Here is a 23,100-nt window from a genome sequence, read left to right as displayed (position 1 = left end):
GTAATCTAAGTATGCTGATTTTTGAAGGATGCTCCATATATACGTACACACCATAACTAAGCTGATTTTTAAAGGACCTCTGTTTTGGAAAATTTACTAATAGTTACTTGCTTTGGCAGTAGAAGATGTTATTTTATTTTTTTACCTTGGTATTCTGCAACTGAGCAAGGCTTGTGCAAGCATTTGCTAGAAGAAAATCTCCACTCAAAACAGCCATTTTATTCCCAAACTGCATGTCCTTCAGTGGGCCATCGCAGGACTTGAGCTCACCGATATTTACTATGCCACGATGTACCAGAAAGGCAGTGTGGATCAGCTCTGTAATCTCTGCCAGACTTCTTTGACTGAAAGCAAAGAAAAAGTACAATTATTTTTGAAGCTACAAATAAAATATAGACTCTTAGGTTAATAATAATAATAATAATGATAATAATAATAATCAAAAAGCACAGGTCATGCTAGATGCTAAGCAGATAATTTATGAATTATCATGTAGCTCTTGTATTTACTTCCAGAAGCCACAATTTGGATGCGTTAAGCACTGGGAAGAAGCACATCATGCCACTAAGCATTTCCAGGTAAGCTGCTGGTACCCCTGGTTCCCTTTGGAAGAAAGCTGCCTTTTGTTTGAATTCTACGGCAAAATAAAGCTAAGCAATCAATACGGTCCTCACAGTGTTTTCTTTTTTGTTTTGTCTTTTAGAAGCTTTAGGGACACTGACATGAAGAAAATGCCAAGCAGAAAGCACCGATGGGAACGAACAAAGGATGTATCAGCAGGGGATTCACGAGCAAGCTAATGTGAACACCGTAAGAATGCTGCAGTAAATGACTGCTCAAATTAGAGCTAAACTAATAACAGGATACCTTGCAGTTCAATAATATCAAAGGGGGAGGGTGCAGGGAAAGAGGAGAGACAGCTGAACGTTTTAAAACGGTGTGCTAGTGACATTTCACTGGTCGTTTCAGTCAGAAGACACAATGGTGACTGTCCAGCACAAGGGTAGATTTAATTTGATGTGGGTAGCTTTGAAAATCATTTCTTATTCTGATGCACAGCGCTAAACCCTCTGAATTTAGGAGCTTCATCCCTGTGAGAAAGCCCTGCCACACACAACTTTTTGTTTTCCTGAGATGAGGTTTACCTTCTATGTCTTTTTATTTATTTATTTATTTACTGGAAAAGGGTCAGTTCAGCCCTGTACCCCAGACAGTGACCCCCAGGCGGCCCAGCCATCGCTCCTCTGCTCCCACCCACCGGAGGATGACGGACAGACAGAGCACCCGAATGGAGAGAGAGGGAACAGAGCACCGCAGTGTCCTATTAATGCCTCCCAGCTTGATGCACGCGGGCCCTGCTCTTACGAAGCCTTCAGCACATTCACATTTCCTCTGATTCAAGCAGATCCCTTCATGTCACGGAGACTTCACGTATGAGCAACAACACGTACGCCCTCACCCAGTCTGATGACTAAGGCCTTGAAGTTTGACTTGAACGGCACCTGGTAGTGCAAAGGCATGTTGTGCTCTCTGTGCTTATTCCAAAATGTCCCAGCACTTATTTATCAAGTAACTCAACTGTCCCATACATTCACATCTACATACACCTGCTGATATATGTTTAGGTTAGGTTCTGCCTCAGCACTGGCGTACCATCGAGTAACTTAAAATCTTCCTCTGGATGGTGCAGACGCATTGCACCTGCCCAAATGATATTAATCTAAACTAACCTTCTGCCCCCAGCGTATCAGACACGAGGAGCCCCAGCAGCGACGGTTCCAGGCCGGTGAGCCGTGCCAGCTCCCAGGAGGGAACCACCAGTGCCTCGCCCAGCCTGCCAAGGCACGCCAGAGGCGGACGAGCTGGGGGGTGAGGACAAGCAGCGGTTCCCCACATATTTTGTCACACACAAAAACCCAAAGTTGTTTTAAAGGCTGCCTTTCTAGTTCGCCATTTTTGATTCATGTGGAGAAAAGCAATCTGAAAATGAAAGAACAAGCCATTCTTCCTTCCAACAACAAAATTAGTATTGTTTTTCTAAGAGGAAAGGGAGAAACTCCTATGACCTACATCCGCAGAGCGGTACCGTAACCATCCCCGGCTTGGCTCTACCAAAGGGTTAATAAAATTTTGAGCTTGGAGGAAAAGACTAACAAGACATCCCGATGCTCCTGCTGTCACTGTCAGGGCAGCCCTTGGAGGAAATGTCCCTATCAATTCGGTTTATCAGATGGACAGCTGATCAACATGAAACAGACTTGCTCTGGGCAGATTGAGCCCAGCTACCTGGTCTGAATAGCAATGAGCGCCCCGCTCCCGCAGCGCGGCCTGCCGCGTCCGACTGCCGCAGATCCCAGGACATATGGGGATCCCTAGTGACGAGCACATAAAGCTGCAGCTAGCTCAAGTGACGGCTCATTTCCCCCAGCTGAAAGCAGACATTAATATCCCGAGGAGATCGGGCCCGCCTCTGTGACCCCCAAGGATGGGAGCAAAACAGCGACTGTCCCATTTCTTCATTTAATAAGCTTTTAATGAAGGAAATCTAAATCCTCTCTTTGACTTCAGCATCGCTCTTCGTGAAAAGGTTACACAAATACATCAGTGTCATGCTTTGCAAATGCTCGGGATCTGGATGTTTTCATTTCATTTTTTATAATCCGTTTGTTCTCCAAATGATACTCACATTATTTGTGCTAACGAGAGCAAATAATCTGTGTCTAATTCTGATCTTATACACGGCTCTTCCACCCTCTCTCTCTAGCTAACTAAAAACATAGGAACCAAAGCCACTGTACAAATCCCAGGCAATATAATTCCTAACATTTTTTGCGATAACGCCCATCGTACTGAGGCACAACTAGGGACTTCACGGTGCTGCTACTGACACGGGAGGCTTCTTAACATGACTTTGGAAAGGCCAGCATCCAACCAAAAATACAAAACGATAATGCTGACACAATGCTGGACTTAGGACAACATACGATAGAAGCACAAAGGCAGAAACAAGAGAGCAACTGGTTCATGAACTCCTTGGCGCTGCCCCAGAGCCCACGCTCACACAACAAAGGACCGGTAGCCACATGGATCATTTATGTAGCAAGGTAGAAAATAATCTTTTTTTTTTTTCCAACACACAAAGTTTTTAAACAGAAGCATGCTGAGAATCAGAAGCATTTCTTCATCACGTGCCACCACACTTCCACCTGCCTTCCACGGCGTTCACCACCGAGGCAAGAACACCCTGCTGACCACCCGCAGCTGCTCCACAAACTCGATTTATAGACACCACTATTGTCACAATTCAAGACACGACACCATTCTGAGCACCACACAGCCCTCAGCCTTCTCTTTCTCCCCTTCCAAAAATCAACCTACGTGCAGCAACGTCATTCCAAAAGGGTTGGTATAGAGGCTTGGACAGGTACTCAGATTTGTTCTTGGCTTTTTTTTCACTCTATTTCATGAAAATCTCTATTCACAGGCTTTTCTTGCCTATGATGCGTAAAAGGGAGCAGCATCAATACTGCCTCGTTTTTCAGCTCAACTCCTTGTTTATGCAAGTTTAGTACACACGTAACTAACCTAAGTTTTTGTAAAACACTCACTAGAAAGTTAGGTTATAAGCACCTTCAACTTGGAAATGTGAGCCTGGAAAATACAAAGGAAACACTGATGTTAAGAGTATTTTTTTAATTTTTTTTTTATAAACAAACACCTCTTTAGTGAGGTCATTTGGAACTATGCTGACTCTGGGACTGCAAAACAACACCAGTTTGCAGGAAAATACTAGGAAAACACACATTTAAGTTCCATAGATTATTGCCTCTCACCAGAAGAAAAACAAGCGCCGTATCTATTCTTCCTCTCTGCTCCCCTGCCCCAGCGAACTCAACAAAGATCCTTGATATTCAGGTATGTTTTGGTGGACTCTGATGAACTTCTGGGCACACTTCAAGAAATCCTTCCGACCTGCCCCTACAAAGTTACCCAGTAGATGCTACAGCCTGCTGCTGTGACTCCGTCAGCCCAAGCAAGGAAGACAGTTTCTGTATAAAACCCACGTTTGGATAAACACCAGATTTATTTAGAAAAATAAAGAACCAATACAGAAACTTACTAAATATGCTTCTATTCCAAAAACTGCATTTAACAATTTTGGTTTGCATTAAAATTTCTTATCTGTACGCCTGAGAGTCTGCCTCATAAGAGGATTATTGCTACAATAGCTATTATTACAAAGATGAGTATCTCTTGCAAACTTTAACACAAAATTTGGAGCCTACACAAAACTAAATTAAGTGGCAAGGAGGACTGGCAAAATATTGAAACAAAATTTTGTAGAAACAAAGTAGATTTTTACAGCAAATTTCCTACGCAACTTGTAAAAATTAATTCTGCAGAGTTCCTTCGTGCCATCCTGAACATCTTTTTTGTTGTCTGTGTTATCTTTTGCAGCTAGGAAACATTAGCGAGTACAGTCTCTTTAGGAGTTCTTACGAGTGACTGCAGTCCTTAATTTCACAGAATCACAGAATAGTCTAGGTTGGAAGAGACCTCCAAGATCACCGAGTCCAACCTCTGACCTAACACTAACAGTCCCCACTAAACCATATCCCTAAGCTCTACATCTAAACGTCTTTTAAAGACCTCCAGGGATGGGGACTCCACCACTTCCCTGGGCAGCCCGTTCCAGTGACTAACAACCCGTTCAGTAAAGAAGTTCTTCCTAACATCCAACCTAAACCTCCCCTGGTGCAACTTTAGCCCATTCCCCCTCGTCCTGTCACCAGGCACGTGGGAGAATAGACCAACCCCCACCTCGCTACAGCCTCCTGTCAGGTACCTAAATTTCAAGTCCTACTCTAAAAAGAAAATAGCATTTTGCAAAACCTATGACAAAGTAGAAACATTAGGCAGCTCAATTGTACTGCTGTGAGCAAAAGAGTATTTCAGCTTCAATACTCTGCAATATTTGTGATGGAAACTCAAGTTCTCGGCAACAGCTATAAAACCTGAGTCAGTTTACCTTTCCTTATGAGCTAACCATCAGAAATATACCGTCCCCTCAAAGAATGGTAGGTTATGCAAAGAGCCACTTACTAACTTACAGTTAATACTAGGAATAATATTTTACAGAAATGGACCAAAGGCATATAAAATTACACACTAAAAAGCATTAAAGGAAGAATTAAAATTATAATCTTAACACTGACTACGTACTTTGGAAATGGTAGTTGACAATTTTTTGTGACCAATGAACAGAAAGAACAATGTTTGTAAGGTCAAAAAATGTACACACAAAATTCAAATTGATTCTGTATACCTTGGTCTTTATACTGCACCACACTTATTTACGTAGCAAAACTAAGGGTAGGAATTTTTACAGTTCTTTTTTCCATTCACCTGTCAAAGTCAACACCACAGCTAAAATACATGATTAAATGAACAATGTATAATGAGCAATGAGCGGCGTCATGGTGATGTAAAGTCTCATTCTCATCTTCTGTGCACAGCCTCTTTTACAGGCAGTTTAAAAGGCATGGGGAAAGGTGTTTGAATTAGTCAACACGTATGGCAGGTGCTGTGGTTTCGCTAGCAGGAAAAAAGTTCAGGATGAAATACAAGACTCAAGCACAGCACCAAATATTCTTTGCACGACCATGACTCATGTATCTATCATCCAGCAGAAAATATCTACCTACTTTTATCCTTTAACAAGGTCAGATACTAAGACTTCTGTGATTCCTCCTATCCCAGTCACTAAGCTACTGGAGGAGTCAAATTCCACCTGAGGGATAAATGAAGTTGAAAGACATCAGTTCTATGAAGTTTATTGAGTAAGCTGTTTAATTGCACTCCTGTGACCAATTCGTTTTCCAACTTATTGCCTTTTTTTACCTCTATCATCTCCTTCCCTTCCTAGCATCACAAAGATTTTGAAGGAAAACTTCTACCCATACTTATTCATGTTTTCCTTCTTTATTTCTGAAAAGAGCTTCAATTTTCTTTCTGTAATTCTCCATCATTGACATGTTGCTTAATTTATCCCCCACACCCCCCCATTTGCTTTAGCAAGCTCTTCCCTCATCCCTTTATAGGATTTGAAAATGTTTGATTTTTAGGGTGCAGATGTAGACTTGAGTTCAGTCAGCCAGTTTCCCTAGGCATTGTGTGTAGCGAGCAGGGGAGGAGAGGGGCACCTGAGCTGGGCTCCGGTTCCTTTTTTTGATGCAAGAGTTAGGGAGATATTTGGCAGTCTGTTACTTTGCTGATGATGAACTTGGGTCCACTGTAGAACAACCAATTCAATTCGTCTTTTGTACTCTGAACAGCACCAGGAAACTTGACCATTTTGCATCAGTTTCCAACCCGCTGCCAGCAATGTGCCCTGGCTACCACCGCTGCTGCTTTCACGCAACATAGCTCGGAGCCACCCAGCCCTGGAGCTAGCTGCCTGTCATGAATTACAAGCAGCCTGCATTTGCATTATCACCTTCCAGCAGAATGAAGCCCAAACTGGTGAATTTGAGAGTCTGAAGGCTCTTTGTCTTACTTCTCTATTTGGTGTCAGTGTCCAGCAAAGCAACAGTGGTATCTAGCTACAGCACATCACGTTTCTTTTTTACTGGATGGCACCATCATGGCCAGTTCCCTTTTCAGAGCGCACAGGCTAAAAGAAAAAGACTCTCAGCCTGGGAGCAAAAGCTTCAATTCTGGGAAGTGAAAGAATCTAGACAAAGCTCTGGTAAGAACCACCATACCTCATTCAGTTTTGAAATTTAAAATAAAATAAAATAATTAAAAGCCAGAGAATACCACCAGAATCAATATGACAAACAGATGTCTTCTAGGACTTGGAGGCTGGGATGCACGAGGGCATCCAGCAAGGACCAGCAAGGAAGAGAACGTCAGGAGGAAGCTTGCACAGGAGGAAGTACCTAAGCACTGTGAGATCTAGAAACTAGAGAAAATCGCTGGCAATCGGTGGCAATGCAACTGAATGAATAGATCAGGACCAGACAGACCAGGCTGACGAGGTAAGAGTCCAAACACCCGCCACGACGACTGTCCTTGTCACGCAAGGACTCTTAGAATGAGAAGGATGCAAAAGACACTCTGCAAGGGACAAGCATTAAAAGAACTTTAGCATCGCTCAAACCAGATGTGAGATGCGGTGGCAAGTCTAGGTATGCTTTCAAAGCCCCATAGACAAAGATATGAGAAATCTAAATAACTTCTCATCCTATTCCAGTTATTGGAGATTTGACATGTGCTAGAAAATGCTAAAAAGGGAGCCAAGAATTACCTTTCTTAGCAACCCTTTCTGCACAGCTAGTGAAGAAAAAGTAGACTCTAGATCTGGAGAAAAGAGATTTCTTGGATTACTTAAGCAATGATGCTAAGAAGTCAAGTAATAAAACTCAGAACTACTCATTTATAAGCAAATTGCCATATTTATTAAGATTTGGCAGTACTAAAATCACATACTATAATTCCCATTTTAAAACCAATGTGGGAAGATTCACGTTTCCAAAATGAATTAAAGCTGTCAAACGCACGATTGTCTTTTTACAAGGCAATTATCAGGACTTAAACTTCTAATAAATAAAAGACAAGTTCAAATTCTAGTTGGTGTCTACTGTACATTATGAGTTATGCAGATTATAACAAGTGCAATTATTAAGTCATACCAAGAGCTAAGATGTTTTCTTCCTTAAACAGCTACTTCTCTGCTTTGATAAATAATGATGCAGATATTACATGAGAATTTGTTGATACTCAGTCATTTATACCAACATATAGTGTAACATTAATAGCCTGAATTTTTTCATTGTAAATTTCCTAGCACAAGAAACATTGCATTCCCCTTGAATTCTCTATTAAAACTTTAATTTGCTACAAAGAGTTCATATCAGAACTAAAAATTTAGGTACAAGTGAACATGATCTCGATACATTTCTTATACAAAAATAATAAAATCAAAGCCTTAGCAGTATAAAAACATTCTTTATAAGTAGGATCTATAATATTCAGACACCTTTAAGTGATATTTTCTAAGATAAAACAAGCTGAATCTGTTAGATAAATTAAACAGAAAAACACACAGACTTTTTGGAAACAATTCAAGAATATTTTGCTGTATAACCAAAAGGCCACAATTCCCTAGTCAGAAAAGCTAAGCTGATTAAAAACAAAATAAAAAGCCAAAAAATCATGGCTTAGACAAAGCCAAACCAGCTATAATTCCCTTCCCTCTCCAGCTCAAACAAACTAAAAAATGGATGCAACAAATGCAAATCAGGGAAACTAGGCAGGGAAGGAAATTGATAAAGGAATGAGAAGATGTAAAGATGTACAGGAAGCTAAGCAAAGGCAGTTTGAAAAGGATATACTAAAACCCCTTCAAAGATAAAAGGAATTTTAAGAACTGCAATGCTCCATTAAGTAGGGTTGGGCAGAAACGTAATGCAAAGGCACGGGATTTTAGGAAGTCTACTAATTCCTAAGCAATATATTTACACAGCCAGATATAAATATCTTCTAGACCAGCAGTGAATAATAACGCTCATAAACAGCAGTGGTTAAGATTTTATAGTCAGTAGGTCCAGAGAAATTGCACTCCGGAGGGAAGGCAACAGGAAACGAATGACATAGCTGATAAACAGCAAAGAGAATGAATCATCCTCAACACGGAGACAGCTGAGCTGGTTCAATATGCTTTTCTCCAGTGAAAATATGCATTAAAAAAATAAAAAGAATTACAGAAAGCAGACTATATGCTTATAGGACAAGGGACTGTTTTGGAAGAAAACACCCAAGGTTTGGAAAGGGTGGGAAGGGGCTGGAAAAAAATCATGCTAGATTGTCAGCTAGATCTAACTGGATCCCTGGACACCACTCTAGTCAAAAATGACTAACACAGTCTATTAATAAAGTAATAGAAAAATACTGGCAAAAGTAATGTTTCTGTCAACCCTTGGTTTCCAATGCCAATCAAATCATTATTGGGAAACTGCACTTCATTCAGGTGGAATTTGGGAAAGCCAAGAAAGGTGTTAGTCACACTAACAATCAGAGTGTAAGAAGACTCACATTCAAAGTAAGAAACTTGATCATCTGACATAAAGAGAAGGCTGTTACTGAATCTGTAGATTGACCTGGTCACAGCTATTTAAAGAAGGTTCAAGTACCTAGACTACAGAAACAAATTAAAGAGAAGAAAATAGCCAGATTATCGGGCAAAAATAAAACACGATCCAGTAGCTTGAACCTAAGTAAAGTCAGAGAAGAATAAGGTAAAGGCACTTTCCAAAACCTATTAAAAGGAGTAACGATGGGCTCTCTAACATTGGCAAAATTGAAGATAACACCTCATGAAATGTCACTTAATCACAAGCATCGGAGCTGATTAAAGTTGGGGAAATCCTATGGGCTTTTTTGTATCACAAGATAAACTATCAAAACGATGTCTCAGTTATTCATGTATTTATGAACCATAAAGTCAAGGGAAGGAAATTTCAGAAAATAAAAGACAACTTAGATTTGGCACCACTTAGTGTTGGTCCTCGTTTGTATCTGAAAACACACTATTGGCGAGCAGCCTGTTTTCTCTTAAGGAGGTGTAGATATTTTCAGCATTGGATTTTCTGAATGCGTTTATTTCAGCCCCCTTATTCAGTACAAACAGCAAAACCAGGACTACTTTGCCTGTTAAGAGTTTCCTTGCATTCACAGCGTGAGAGCATCCAAAGCCACCCGCAGGCTGGGAACCTGTTCTACTACCACAGTTTAATTCTATCTTACCACACGCAGAGCATAAGCATTTCAAAAATCCTTTTTAAGCATGCTCTGCAAAAGGAAACAACCTTCATCCAGAATTCATGTCCATCTTTAAACCTTTAGGCATCCACACCGGTGACAGGATGTGGTTGGCATTGTGCTAACCCAGGAATACATGCAAGTATTCCCACAAAGACAAGAGATAAAGAAAAACAAAGCCCATCTATGACATTATTTTATGTATATAAGGGTGTGTGTTTTACCTAAGTATACATGTTTTCTTTAATTACAGTTTTCCATATAACCATTAGGGGGTTCTAGCCATGCAAGTCACATTTATTAAAGGCAGCATGTCAAATAAGAGTTGACAATTACAGGCTATATCAATACACATTATGCCAGATGGTAATGAGCCATACACAAAGGGCCAGCCATCCAAAATAATCACACCATTTTCCTCAGAAATGTTGAAGAGGTTATGGTTTATTACACAGTGCTCATTAGATATACAGTGGCAACATTAGCAATTTTTCCTTCATTTGTGTCTCATTTAAGACTCTACCCCCACAAGCCCACTCAAATTAATACACAAGGTTAAAATCATTATGGTCAGAGAGGAAAAAAAAAAAAAAAGTTTTATTTTTATTTTACAGTAATGGTGGATCAAAGGTCCCTGGAATCTATTATTCTCTCGGCTATTCTCTAACAGGATACTAAAAAAGAGTGAAATTCACTGTAAGCAGAGATTTGACACGAAGACAGACTATTTTTAAATGAGCAAGCTCCCTATTACTTAATAAAACTAAGTGAAAACAACTGTTAAGTAGTGACACAAAGTGACAAAAGCCATAAAGCTAAAAGCCGAAACTGAACTTTCGGCCTTGGCTTTGAACTTTCTCACCTGTGTTTCAATTTGCTGCTTTAACAGCGTGGAGATATTTAAGTGCCCAAAAGGCAGCCCATCTCTCACAGTAGGTTAAAAGCACAGTTGCCTGAAATGACTTGAGTGCCTTCTCTGAGATTAAACTTACAAGATATGATTTAAAGCACCTTTCCACCCAGCTGCATATGTTGATTTGCAGCTAAGAATGACTGCTGGAGAAATTTTCCTACCTTTCTGTGTTCGTAAGAAGGTATGTGGGTGAACATACGAACTGGGGCAAATGTGAGTATCTGCCAGCACAAAAAAGGATGAGTCTTATCGATTAAAAACATGTGGACGTTTCCCAAACTCTGAGTCCAACATTCAGAAATAAAAAAGCAGCCATGTGAGACATGGAGGAGTTGAGCACTGCATGCAATTCACACGTACCAAATGACAAAGGGGCCCTGAAGAGAACGGACTTTGCTGTCCAGGCTCCTCTTCTGAAGCACGCAGAGCATCACCTGAAGCCCAGGTCTCGCATCAGACAACTTCTCTGCCCACAAGACTGGGGCATCCTTGCACATCTACCTCCTCGGTCACTCCTGCTGAGCTGTTCTGTCCTTACACAAAATACTGAATTATTCATTCAGCCAGATGGCAAAGGAGGGGAAAAAAGTGAGTTGGTCTCCAGGAGATTACAGGAGAGCAAGGTGAGACACCTGGGCTCCAGTTCTTGTTCTGGGAGGTTACTGGGACTGAAGCATCACTTTATTGGCCATTCCCCACCATGGCGCTGTCTGTCCCTCTGTGTAGAGGATGCTACCAAAAACTCAGAGGAGGACTGAGAATTTGGATGCTTTCAAATTTGAGCGAGCCACACCTGAACTTGCTGCCTCTTAATTGAATGCTCTGGACAGTGGCTAGAGAACCAAGAGAAATAACACCAGAGTAATTCCAGTCCAGGAATCCCACCTAGATAGCTTCTTAGTAATTTTACCCAACAAATACTACCTGTGTTTTGCAATTGTTTGAAAGATTTTAAATACGTAATAGGATTTTCCAAAAATAATAAAATAAAATAAAAATAAAAAAGAGAAATCAATCTAAAACTGTTTTAAAACTTTCCTCTTCTTCTTACCCATCTCTGCCTTCCAATCCTGCCAGCCAGCCCCCGTGCCAGCAGGCAGATTACTTCTTCAGACAGCCAGAGCACCCGAGCACAAAAGCCAGTCATCTCTGACATTCTCTGGACTAAGGGAACCGATGCTCTATTTTGTGTTCCAACCCTCAACTTTTACAGCGAGGACTTTTCCTCTGCTGCCAATTAATCCAATTCTTCATTGCCAAGGGGAAGCTAGCTTCTGCTGCTGAGATCATTCTAGACCGTGACTTAGCGAAGCCAACAACTAAATTTCACCACCAGAAGGACAACTTGCCCAACGACTGCGGAGGGAATGTCCCTGTCTGTTCACAAGTCCCAGTTTATGCATGCTATGCAAATGCACTGGATATAACCACACATTCCCCAGTGGTCCCAGTGAGCTTTTATTTTTTATATTTTATTATTATTTTTCACTCATTTGACAGAAACACATCTCTAATACAAAGCAGTTATTTTACAAAGCCCACCAAGCACAGAAGAGGTGATGATGTTCCTGAAGTAGAAGGTAGCACATCACGAGACCTCTGTGCAGCCATCAATGCTATGGCTAGTCTTGAAGCAGCAGAGCTACCACTGTGCCCTTAAAACAGCCATACAAAACGCTGAGAAACTCCGCGGGTAAAAATAAGATGTCTGAACTTGATAGCGTGGAAGAAGATCAAGCCAAAAGAATTTAAAGGGGAGCTAAAGGTTTTCTTTCTGACATCCTGACGTGAGTTGCAGGTATTGTAAACAGGAGTCCAAAAAAAGGTAAGACAGGAGGTGAGCAAAAGCTTCAGCAACAGTTGCAATAGCATGACCTTGGAAAAAACAGATGTTAGGATATGTGATGCAAGGAAAGACAGTAAGACGTGGACCTGAAATAAATCTGTTGATGAAAAAGTCAAAAGCTGAGGCATAAGTAAAGGATTAATCTGTGGGTTGTATGATGGTGCTATCACCAAAGCAGAAGTCAAAAGGAACATGGCGATGAAAAAAAAACAGGAATTTTGTTTTGGAAATGATAAAGACTTCTTCCCTTACCACAGCACTGCGTGTTGGCCAGGCTGCCTATGGAACGACTGGGCACCATCCAGTGTGCCCACCCAGCCAGGATTAACTCAGATTTGCTATACAGTCCCTCCTCAGCAAGTATCCTCCAGTTACACCTCAGGCAACATCTACTCCGTAACAAATTCCACACCCTTGTTTAAAAGTTATTTTTGTCTATTCTGTACGCTATTTAACTGAAACATGTAAATACACTAAATCAATTGCAAGGATACAAACAAAGGGAAGTAGCTCTTAGTGGCAGGTAAGTGGAAGAAATAGGTTACTAACAACACGAGCCAGCAGTGTGCCCTGACCTACCCTGGTGTATTATAATTTTATGGCCATATTTTCGCTTACCGTATATTGGTTGTTTCTCAGCCCCCCAAGACTTTGAAGCACAGCTATCATTTTGCTCTCAATGAGCACGGAAGGCAGTTTGAGCCAACGTAACAGAAATACCCAGAATTACCACGTACTGCCAACTATGCAGGTACCCCCAGCAAAAGCCAGCGTGACTTATCACTCCGAGTGTTTCTCTGAAATATCGCTGAAGAGTTTGTCTGTAATTGCATTCAATGTAGCTGAAAGTTAAGGTGCAGCAACCTTGACATTAAAGCTCTGCTACTAATGACACTTGAAGTACACTGAACCTTTTTATGCAAGAGAAAAGAAGGTAACCTTTTTTATGCAGTGAAGAAAACCTGATAAATGAGCAGTCCTGCTAAGAGAATAGATGGTTCTTATGTCTAACCGCACAAGAAAAAGGCATTCAGAAAATACATATATCTATGTGAATTACCAGAATGGAGTATACCAGGTAGTTACAATTTTTATGGTGCTTATATAAAAACATAATGTATATTCTGAAATACCAACAAATACCTAACTCCCACGGGGAGGTGGGGGATGAAAACATACACACTGACTGCACGACCACAGATACCTGGAATGATCAAGGAAAGCCGTCCTGTTCCGAGCGCTTGTAACCGCGTTTTTATTTCTCAGCAATTAAAACTGTGCTTATCGCACCTGTTCTCCTCTCCCTCCCTGAACTTTCAATATGCAGAAGTGGATAGGGACAACAATAGCATAGATTTAAATGGTTTACTATAGGAACGTTTTCACTTTTCACAAAACAGAAGTATGCAGCAGATGGGTATTGCCTGCGACGTGCAAGGAACGAGACTGATAGCTGAAGGGAGACAGCAGACTTCTCAGAGACTTTGCCTCTTGCACCAGGTGCGCTGACAGAACCACCAGCAGGGAAATGATAATAAACCTTTTGGAGCAAAGCAACGACTGCTGCTGCTGGGACCGTATCAGCATAGTAACAAGCATTTGGGGCTACTGATGTCTGTGAAGTTTTGTCATTATTAGTAGTATGTGTTTTATGCAAATGAAGTATCATGTAAAAATATGAATTTGTGTCTTTCGGCAAACAAAACTACTTACTACGATACCATTGGTACAACTCCCATCTCTTTTTTACCTTATTTACATCACTTCTATATTTGATTTATATCACTTCTATAAATCACTTCTATATTCTATAAAAATGATTTACATCACTTCTGTATTTGAAAACCTCTTGCTTTCATCCTTTCATCCCAGAATGATTCAATCTACACATTTTAATTAAGGGTAAAATGACATCAACCAATTCAAGCAACATTAAGCCCTAAGTAATGATGGGGAGAAACTTCATGAACAAATTTAATTTCTGCAGAATTCCTACCTGTGTCCACAAAACATGGCCAGTTATTGGTTATAGCCACTGCTACATCTCTGATAAAATTCAATTTGCTGACTGGAACAGTACATGAATTCAGCTGATCTTTTTGAACTGGTTTTGGTGCACAGATATCAAAAGCCAGAATGAAATTTCAGCTATAAAAGTCTGAAGTAAGCTTTCCACAGAACGCTGTTTTGGTGAAACACAGTAATTATGAGAAAGAAATCAGAAATACTGTACAATATCTGAAACTTTACTATGTTTCCTCCCTTTCTGGAAATACTAAATGCATAATTTCTTTGGCTACATCTTCTCTTTCCACAAAAATTTACCAAAGTTTGGCCATGTCTTCGGAAAAATTAAAACAAAAAACTCCAATTGCAGATACTTTAATAAGACTTCAAGAGTTTGGCAATCACACTCCCCCAGAATCTCATGTGTAGCGAATATGCTCCATAATCATGCTGTCAGTGCTGATCAGAACTTTTCAACTGCTGCAAGCCTTAGGAAAAAACATCATCCATCTCTCTGATTTCTCTTTTGACTGCCTAACCGCCTTCTCAAATACAACATGGTTAAAATACAGTCTTGAAATCTTTATCCCTGATTTTCTAACTCCTTATTGCTGTTCTCAAATCACTAATCACTGTCATCCCTTATATTTCTAGTAACTTAAACTCAGAATGCAACCATTATCTTCAAATCTGGATTTGCTAGTCTTGCAAACCACCCATTCCTAAAACCCTTTATTAAGTAACAATTTAACTTTCCTCTTATTCTAATACGGAAGGTGCAACGTAACAAGGTCTTTTTTTCCGTTCCCATCTACTGAAATACCACCTCGTGTCCATTTGAAATGTTTCTGCAAAGATGATGCATTTTAATTAATCAGTCATTTCCATCAAGTTAATCCTTGCTATTGTTCCTTAGTTATTTTTCTTATACTATTGCATCAAATATAAACCACTTTGCTTGTGAAGATCGACCAAATGAAGATGTCAGGATGCTTGAAATAACGCACTGAAATAAGCACGACTTATTTCACAGCCAATGTCTACTTAAAAGAGTCAATCTAATGAGTTTTATCTCCCTCCTCAGTTGTCACCCCTTGAGGATAGTTCAGTTTCTGTATTAAGGAACTTCTGATTTGACGTTCTACCAGGATTCAACTTAAAATTCTCTCTCCATCTTCAAAATTAAAAAAAAAAAAAAAAAAAAAATCCACCAAAATTTAGTTAGACACTTTGCTCTTGCCCCATTTGTCATGCCAAAGAAAATCTCCTACAACCTTAAACAACCTGGGCTATAGCACTACACTAACTGGTAACTTCTCTCTCTTTCTTTGTGTTTTTCCTTATAGTTCCTACTATCTGTATGTATTCACACACCTGCTTTTATACTGGAATGCGGTAAAAACAATCAAGCCTCTCTGTCCAGCAACACAATGTCCTGTCTATACCGGTCTTAGCAGTTGTTCAATAAAGTAACATAGAGTGCAAATAACCCTCTCTTGTAAAAGTCTTCAGTAAATGAAAAAAAATATTTTGAAGGGTTTGTGAATTTCTAGTCAGTATACCTATTCAGGTATATTTTCCTCTACAAAAGAAAAAAAAAATCCACAAAAATATGCTTTTATTTAGAAGTATCTCAGAGCTGTCAATTCTACATGAAAATTTACTGCAAGCTGAAGACCAGATGCCAGTGAAGGGATCAAAAAGATTCACTGACTTAACATATAACATGGTCAGGCTCTAACACATCCCACTATTTCAAGTGCAAGGGAACAGACGCTGTACTGTCTTTACACAATCTCATGAAGTAGAAATAGATACCTTCAGGGCTGGGAAGAGTATCATTCAGTAGTAGTCAGGTTCACTCATATTTAAACTCCACCCCGAAACAATATGTTGACAGAAATAGCGTCTTCCTCCTATGTATCCAAACATGTCAAAGATCAGCATGTATTTTAGATCAAACTTGTGGAGTATGAAGACCTTCCCCTCAATTCTACCCTAGCAGATGAAAAGTTTTGCAATATCTTCGGTTACATTGTATCAGTGTATTGAGGCACATAAGAAAACAAACTAATTGGTACAGTAAGCCTTGGAATATTTAACTCCATATTGCTACAATTTTCTGAGTATTTGTGATGGTTTCACTCGGGTGGGTGACCGAGCTCCACCACAACCGCTCTCTCACTCCCCCTCCTCAAAGAGGAACAGGGAGAAAATACGATGAAAGGGGCTCAAGGGTTGAGGTAAGGACGAGGAGATTGCGCAGTAATTATCGTGACAGGCAAAACAGACTCAGCTTAGGGAGATAGTAAGATTTATTGCCTATTACTAACGAGCTAGAGAAGTGAGAAACAAAAGAAAGAAACCAAAAGCACCTTCCCCCCCCATCCACCCTCTTCCACCTCCTCCCCCCGAGCGGCGCAGGGGAACGGGGGAGTGGGGGTTATGGTCAGTCTGTAGCGCTTCTTCTCCGCTGCTCCTTCTCGGTCACTCTCATCCCCTGTGCTGTGGGGTCCCTCCCATGGGATGCAGTCCTTGCTGAACTGATCCGGCGTGGGCTTCCCACAGGCAGCAGCTCTTCCAGAACTGCTCCAGATATGGGTCCGTACCATGGGGTCCATCCCTCGGGAGCAAACTGCTCCAACCTGGGTCCCCCACGGGCAGCAGCTCCTGCCAGGTCACCTGCTCCTCCATGGGCTGCAGGTCCGGCCCGGAATCTGCTCCGGCAGGGGTCTTCCACAGGCCGCAGTCTCTGTCGGTGCAGGTCCACCTGCTCCACTGTGGTACTCCATGGGCTGCAGCGTGGAGATCTGCTCCATGTGGGACCCATGGGCTGCAGGGGGACAGCCTGTTTTACCATGGTCCTCACCACAGGCCGCAGGGGACTTCTGCTCCGGCGCCTGGAGCACCTCTCCCCCTCCTTCTTCGCTGACCTTGGTGCCTGCAAGGCTGTTCCTCACTCCTCTCACTCTCCCAGCTGCTGTGTGGCACAGCATTTTTTTTCCTGTCTTAAATCTGCTCTCACAGAGGCGCAAACATCACTTATTGGCTCAGCTCTGGTCAGCAGTGGGGCCCTTACCTAACATGGGGCAGCTTCTAGATCCTTCTCACAGAAGCCACCCCTATGGCCCCCTGCTACCAAAACCTTGCCACGTAAACCCACTACACCTAGGTACCTTTTTATGGACATGTGTACTCTTGCACATAATCCTTCGTCATTGTGGATATATGCAAGTCTTGTTGTCACGTCCTCTAAAGCAACATTGATTTGAAACTTAAAGGTTTCTGAGAATTACCAGGTCTTGTCCAGAGTGTTCATTCATCCAGTGGTTGCTTTTTCTCTGGAAGTTTCTCTGGTTGCAGGAAGGTCAGGAAACCTACTGCTTTGTTCCTTTGCAATTCCATATAGTTTACTCCCAGCTTTTATTAGCTAAATGTGGAAACAGAAAAATTTTCCAGCAGCTCCTGCCAGGTCACCTGCTCCTGCGTGGTCTCCTCTCCACAGGCTGCAGGTCCGGCCCGGAATCTGCTCCGGCAGGGGTCTTCACAGGCTGCAGTCTCCGTCGGTGCAGGGCCACCTGCTTCACTGTGGTCTCCTCCACGGGCTGCAGTGTGGAACCCTGCTCCACCGTGGTACTCCATGGGCTGCAGGGGGACATCCTGCTTCACCATGGTCCTCACCACAGGCCGCAGGAGACTTCTGCTCCGGCGCCTGGAGCACCTCTCCCCCTCCTTCTTCGCTGACCTTGGCGCCTGCAAGGCTGTTCCTCACTCCTCTCACTCTCTCAGCTGCTGTGTGGTGCAGCGTGTTTTTTTTTTCCTGTCTTAAATCTGCTCTCACAGAGGTGCAAACAACATCACTTATTGGCTTAGTTCTGGTCGGCAGTGGGGCCCTTATCTAACATGGGGCAGCTTCTAGATCCTTCTCACAGAAGCCACCCCTATGGCCCCCTGCTACCAAAACCTTGCCACATAAACCCACTACAGTATTGCAGAAATTTGTATTGAAACTTCGTAGTTGCACTGTAAAATTTGTCAAGAGACAAGTTAATAGGTTGTGCCTGGGAAGAGGGCAGTTGGTACTTCAGCATATGGGAAAGCATGGGAAGTATTTTGGGTTTGCAGGACAAATAAATCACAAAGATACAGTTACTTCTGGTCGTATGGGCACCATAGTTCTGAGGGATAAGCGGTTGCCATCTCAGTGCTGTTGCATGCTTTCATCACAGCACAGGGTTGCACTTGAGCGATAGTTGGAGGTTCTTCTTCACAAAAGAATTAAAGTTCTCAAACAGAATTGTGTTGCAAGGGAAGGCTGTGTTAGGTCTTCTTTCCAACAGACCACTTGGGCTTTCTTTGAAAAGTTCCCTCTGGGGTGAGGGGCAGGACTTGTTTCTCCCTTAGGTGCTATTGACCTGTTGCAAAATTTCACCAGTGCTGCATGCATGCTGTGCTGCAAACTGTTGCAGTCCAGTACTTGCTTCACAGGGGGTAGGAGGAGGAAGCTCCAGAAAAAGGGTGGGCTGGACAGACAGCAGGTAGCCGGATGGTTTCTCCAAAGCAAGCCTTCTCTACTGTGAATTCTAAGATACTGAAAATTACTTCCTTTATTAAAAAGCAAAGCCCATTTGTAATGCACATACTGAGTTTATCTTGCTCTGTTACTGGTGACTTATTTTGAAGAAGATTTGAGTCCACATTTTCCAAAATCTTTGATGAATAGCTTTACTTCAGTGCCTTCTGATGTATTCTACACTGCAGAGAGCACCTTTTCTTATTCAACACATAATTGCTGTATTTGCACACGCTGTGTATGCTGACAATAAAAAGTTAATGAAGAAAATAACTGCTTGTAATAAATTAGTAATATTGTTAAATTTGGAGTTCTTATTGTTGTGGGTGGAAGATGATCAATAGGAATATGTAATCAAGTTGTATGTGCTTTTCATCTCCTGAGACTCATCTTGTAAATGAGATGAAGAATCTCACAGGGTTTATCCTGTAAAGCTTAAAACTAAACAGAGTAATTTAAAATAATTGTTTAGATTTCCTCTTACTAAAAGCTAAGGGAAAGCCACCAAAGTTTGGGAACAAAATTGTACGTTTCCTAAAGATTATAAAAGACATCACAGAACAGAATCATAGAACGGCTTGGGTTAGAAGATCTAGCCCCCCTACCATGGGCAGGGATGAATCATTGCTTGTATTTTCAGATACTTTTCCCATTTATCTTTCAAACAATTTTGTCAAGAGCCTCATACTACTTATTATACTTAGATATTTAATATTTTAGGACCATGCATTTTCTCCACCATTTAATTAGCTAAGCTTCAAAAGCACATGGTAGCTCAGATAGTGCATCTCCACTGAAAGCCAGCCCTCCAGAAGATAGGAATAAGACCAGGAAGTCCCCAAGGAAATCATTTTTATGATGAAGAGACCTAATGTGCCCTAGTAAAGGTGAGGATTGATTGTTATGGCCTATTGTTACTATAATTAGAAGTCAAACACCAATTAGCAATTCCATTAATAAGATTAATCTCTGCAATATCTGCAGCTGAGACCCAGGGCTTGCGTGCAATAAGGCAGTGTGAATTTAAAGCGCAACAGCTACTCTGCACTAAAACTCCCAGTTTGCATACTTACACCATACAAAAGAAAAAAAGCCCTGCTCTTTTAGAATGTTGAGTTCCTTCATAGGCTATTGCTCTTACTACATCTCTCTCATTTATCACTTTTTATTTTGTTTAAACTTGTTCTATCGTGATATACACCATAGGTCGGGGCAGGTGCAATGCAGCGTGATGTCTCCCAGACTCTGGTTCTCAGCCACTCCCTCTGAATTGCACCAGGTCAGGGTAAATCTAATTCTGTTTTCCATGACTGATAGACAAATAGCAATGAAAAAAAAAAAACAACACTTGCAATTCTGGATGTACTCTTCTCATGACAGAAGTCCACAGTTAGGCATAACTTATTACTTCCAAAGACAGAGGTATGAAACACTCAAATCCAATCTTCCAAGTTAATATACTAGAGTACAGAAAAACTGAGAGAAGGGCAAGGGATGAAGATGAGGTGAGAAGTCACACTCTTACGCGCTTTGTATTTTTGTAGGTACCAAAATCATCATTTGTATGGAGGTTCTTTGATTTTATTTCATCCAAGTTTTGTCTTTTACAATAAATCTTAAACAGAAATTGTTCACAGATAAATTGGTTCTAATATGAAACTAAAAGCTCATCTGTGCAAGGTAAAAAGAAAGCTTCTTTACAATTTATTAGTGAACAGGTCAACAAAACCTCTAGGCATCGCTTACATTGTACCAATAAAACTGATCTCATCTTCACCCAATTTGTTACCGTTTGCCATAGCTTATTAACCAAGAGGCTTTGTAATGGACTTGCATTCTCCTTCCCTCCTTTGAAAGGAAGACCACCTGATTCTTTGTACAGGGCTATTGCTTAATACCATATGGATTTATGTTAACCTCCTTTTGCCAGAGTAACTGTTACCTTTTCCTAGACCAGCAGGTAGCCCTTTGCTATTGTAGTCTTCACCTGGAGACGCAACAGCCTGAGTCAAGAACAGGAGCAGCAGCTCTCAGCTTTCATCTGCACTCACAAGGGCAGGACAGAGGCTACCTGCCAATAACTGGAGCTCTCAGGGAAGGCAGAGTCCAAGGAACACATCCACGTGAAGCATGTATTCTGTTAATCACTTGAAGTGGAACACTCTTTATATTCTCCTCAGTCTTCACAGAAGGTGTGCTCATACCTCATAAGCTGTTGCACTCATTATCCAAACCAGATTGTTGTCATTTTGGTTTCCCTTCAACCATAAAAATCCCAGTTCAACAGTCCAGGACAGACTGAGAAGTCAAGAAACCAATGTTCATCTGGGTAAGTCTGTGCAGAACACAGATCTCAAACGCATGCTGTAATAACCACATAACCTCTACACTGTGGACTACACTAGTCCTTATTTAACTTTATACCCTGAAAGAGTCCAAGCAGCATCATTCGCACAGCTTCAGTTCCCTGGAGGCAGCCTGATTGCCTTTCATGCACACAACAATTAAAGATTGCTCTAACAAGCACAGCATCACCTCTTATGCTTGCCATGGCACAGGTTTTGGAGAAAGGACAGAGCTGCAGATGGTGAGCTGTTATCTATGAGAAACAGAAGAGATTCCCAGTGTCCCTGCGAATACACGGGGATATCCCACCAGAAGTCACTAAGAGAGACAAGAGCTTTACACTCGTGTTCTCATAGTAGGCCTGTGCACAGCCCACATTACTAATTTTGAAAATCTGGGGATGGAAAATTTTTCTTTGTTTCCACATTTAGCTAATAAAAGCTGGGAGTAAACTATATGGAACTGCAAAGGAACAAAGCAGTAGGTTTCCTGACCTTCCTGCAACCAGAGAAACTTCCAGAGAAAAAGCAACCACTGGATGAATGAACACTCTGGACAAGACCTGGTAATTCTCAGAAACCTTTAAGTTTCAAATCAGTGTTGCTTTAGAGGACGTGACAACAAGACTTGCATATATCCACAATGACGAAGGATTATGTGCAAGAGTACACATGTCCATAAAAAGGTACCTAGGTGTAGTGGGTTTACGTGGCAAGGTTTTGGTAGCAGGGGGCCATAGGGGTGGCTTCTGTGAGAAGGATCTAGAAGCTGCCCCATGTTAGGTAAGGGCCCCACTGCTGACCAGAGCTGAGCCAATAAGTGACGTTGTTTGCGCCTCTGTGAGAGCAGATTTAAGACAGGGAAAAAAAATGCTGTGCCACACAGCAGCTGGGAGAGTGAGAGGAGTGAGGAACAGCCTTGCAGGCACCAAGGTCAGCGAAGAAGGAGGGGGAGAGGTGCTCCAGGCGCCGGAGCAGAAGTCCCCTGCGGCCTGTGGTGAGGACCATGGTGAAGCAGGCTGTCCCCCTGCAGCCCATGGGTCCCACATGGAGCCGATCTCCACGCTGCAGCCCATGGAGTACCACAGTGGAGCAGGTGGACCTGCACCGACAGAGACTGCGGCCTGTGGAAGACCCCTGCCGGAGCAGATTCCGGGCCGGACCTGCAGCCCATGGAGGAGCAGGTGACCTGGCAGGAGCTGCTGCCCGTGGGGGACCCAGGTTGGAGCAGTTTGCTCCCAAGGGATGGACCCCATGGTACGGACCCGTATCTGGAGCAGTTCTGGAAGAGCTGCTGCCTGTGGGAAGCCCACGCCGGATCAGTTCAGCAAGGACTGCACCCCGTGGGAGGGACCCCACAGCACAGGGGACGAGAGTGACCAAGAAGGAGCGGCAGAGAAGAAGCGCTACAGACTGACCATAACCCCCACTCCCCCGTTCCCCTGCGCCGCTCGGGGGGAGGAGGTGGAAGAGGGTGGATGGGGGGGGGGAAGGTGCTTTTGGTTTCTTTCTTTTGTTTCTCACTTCTCTAGCTCGTTAGTAATAGGCAATAAATCTTACTATCTCCCTATGCTGAGTCTGTTTTGCCTGTCAC

At 42.1% G+C, this 23,100-nt stretch overlaps 1 protein-coding gene across 1 annotated transcript in view; it reads right to left on the bottom strand.

Annotated features, from left to right (window-relative positions):
* The window catches only part of PDSS2 (decaprenyl diphosphate synthase subunit 2), a 121,396-nt gene that overhangs the window by 47,200 nt on the left and 51,096 nt on the right, over positions 1-23,100 (bottom strand). The window contains exon 4 of the mRNA XM_035321590.1: positions 146-344. Coding sequence (XP_035177481.1) covers positions 146-344 — 199 coding nt within the window. The remainder of the gene's footprint in view (positions 1-145; positions 345-23,100) is intronic.

The sequence above is a fragment of the Oxyura jamaicensis genome, chromosome 3 (genome assembly GCF_011077185.1).
Source record: "Oxyura jamaicensis isolate SHBP4307 breed ruddy duck chromosome 3, BPBGC_Ojam_1.0, whole genome shotgun sequence".
Classification (NCBI taxonomy): Eukaryota; Metazoa; Chordata; class Aves; order Anseriformes; family Anatidae; genus Oxyura; species Oxyura jamaicensis.
This window is presented reverse-complemented; position numbering and strand designations above follow the sequence as displayed.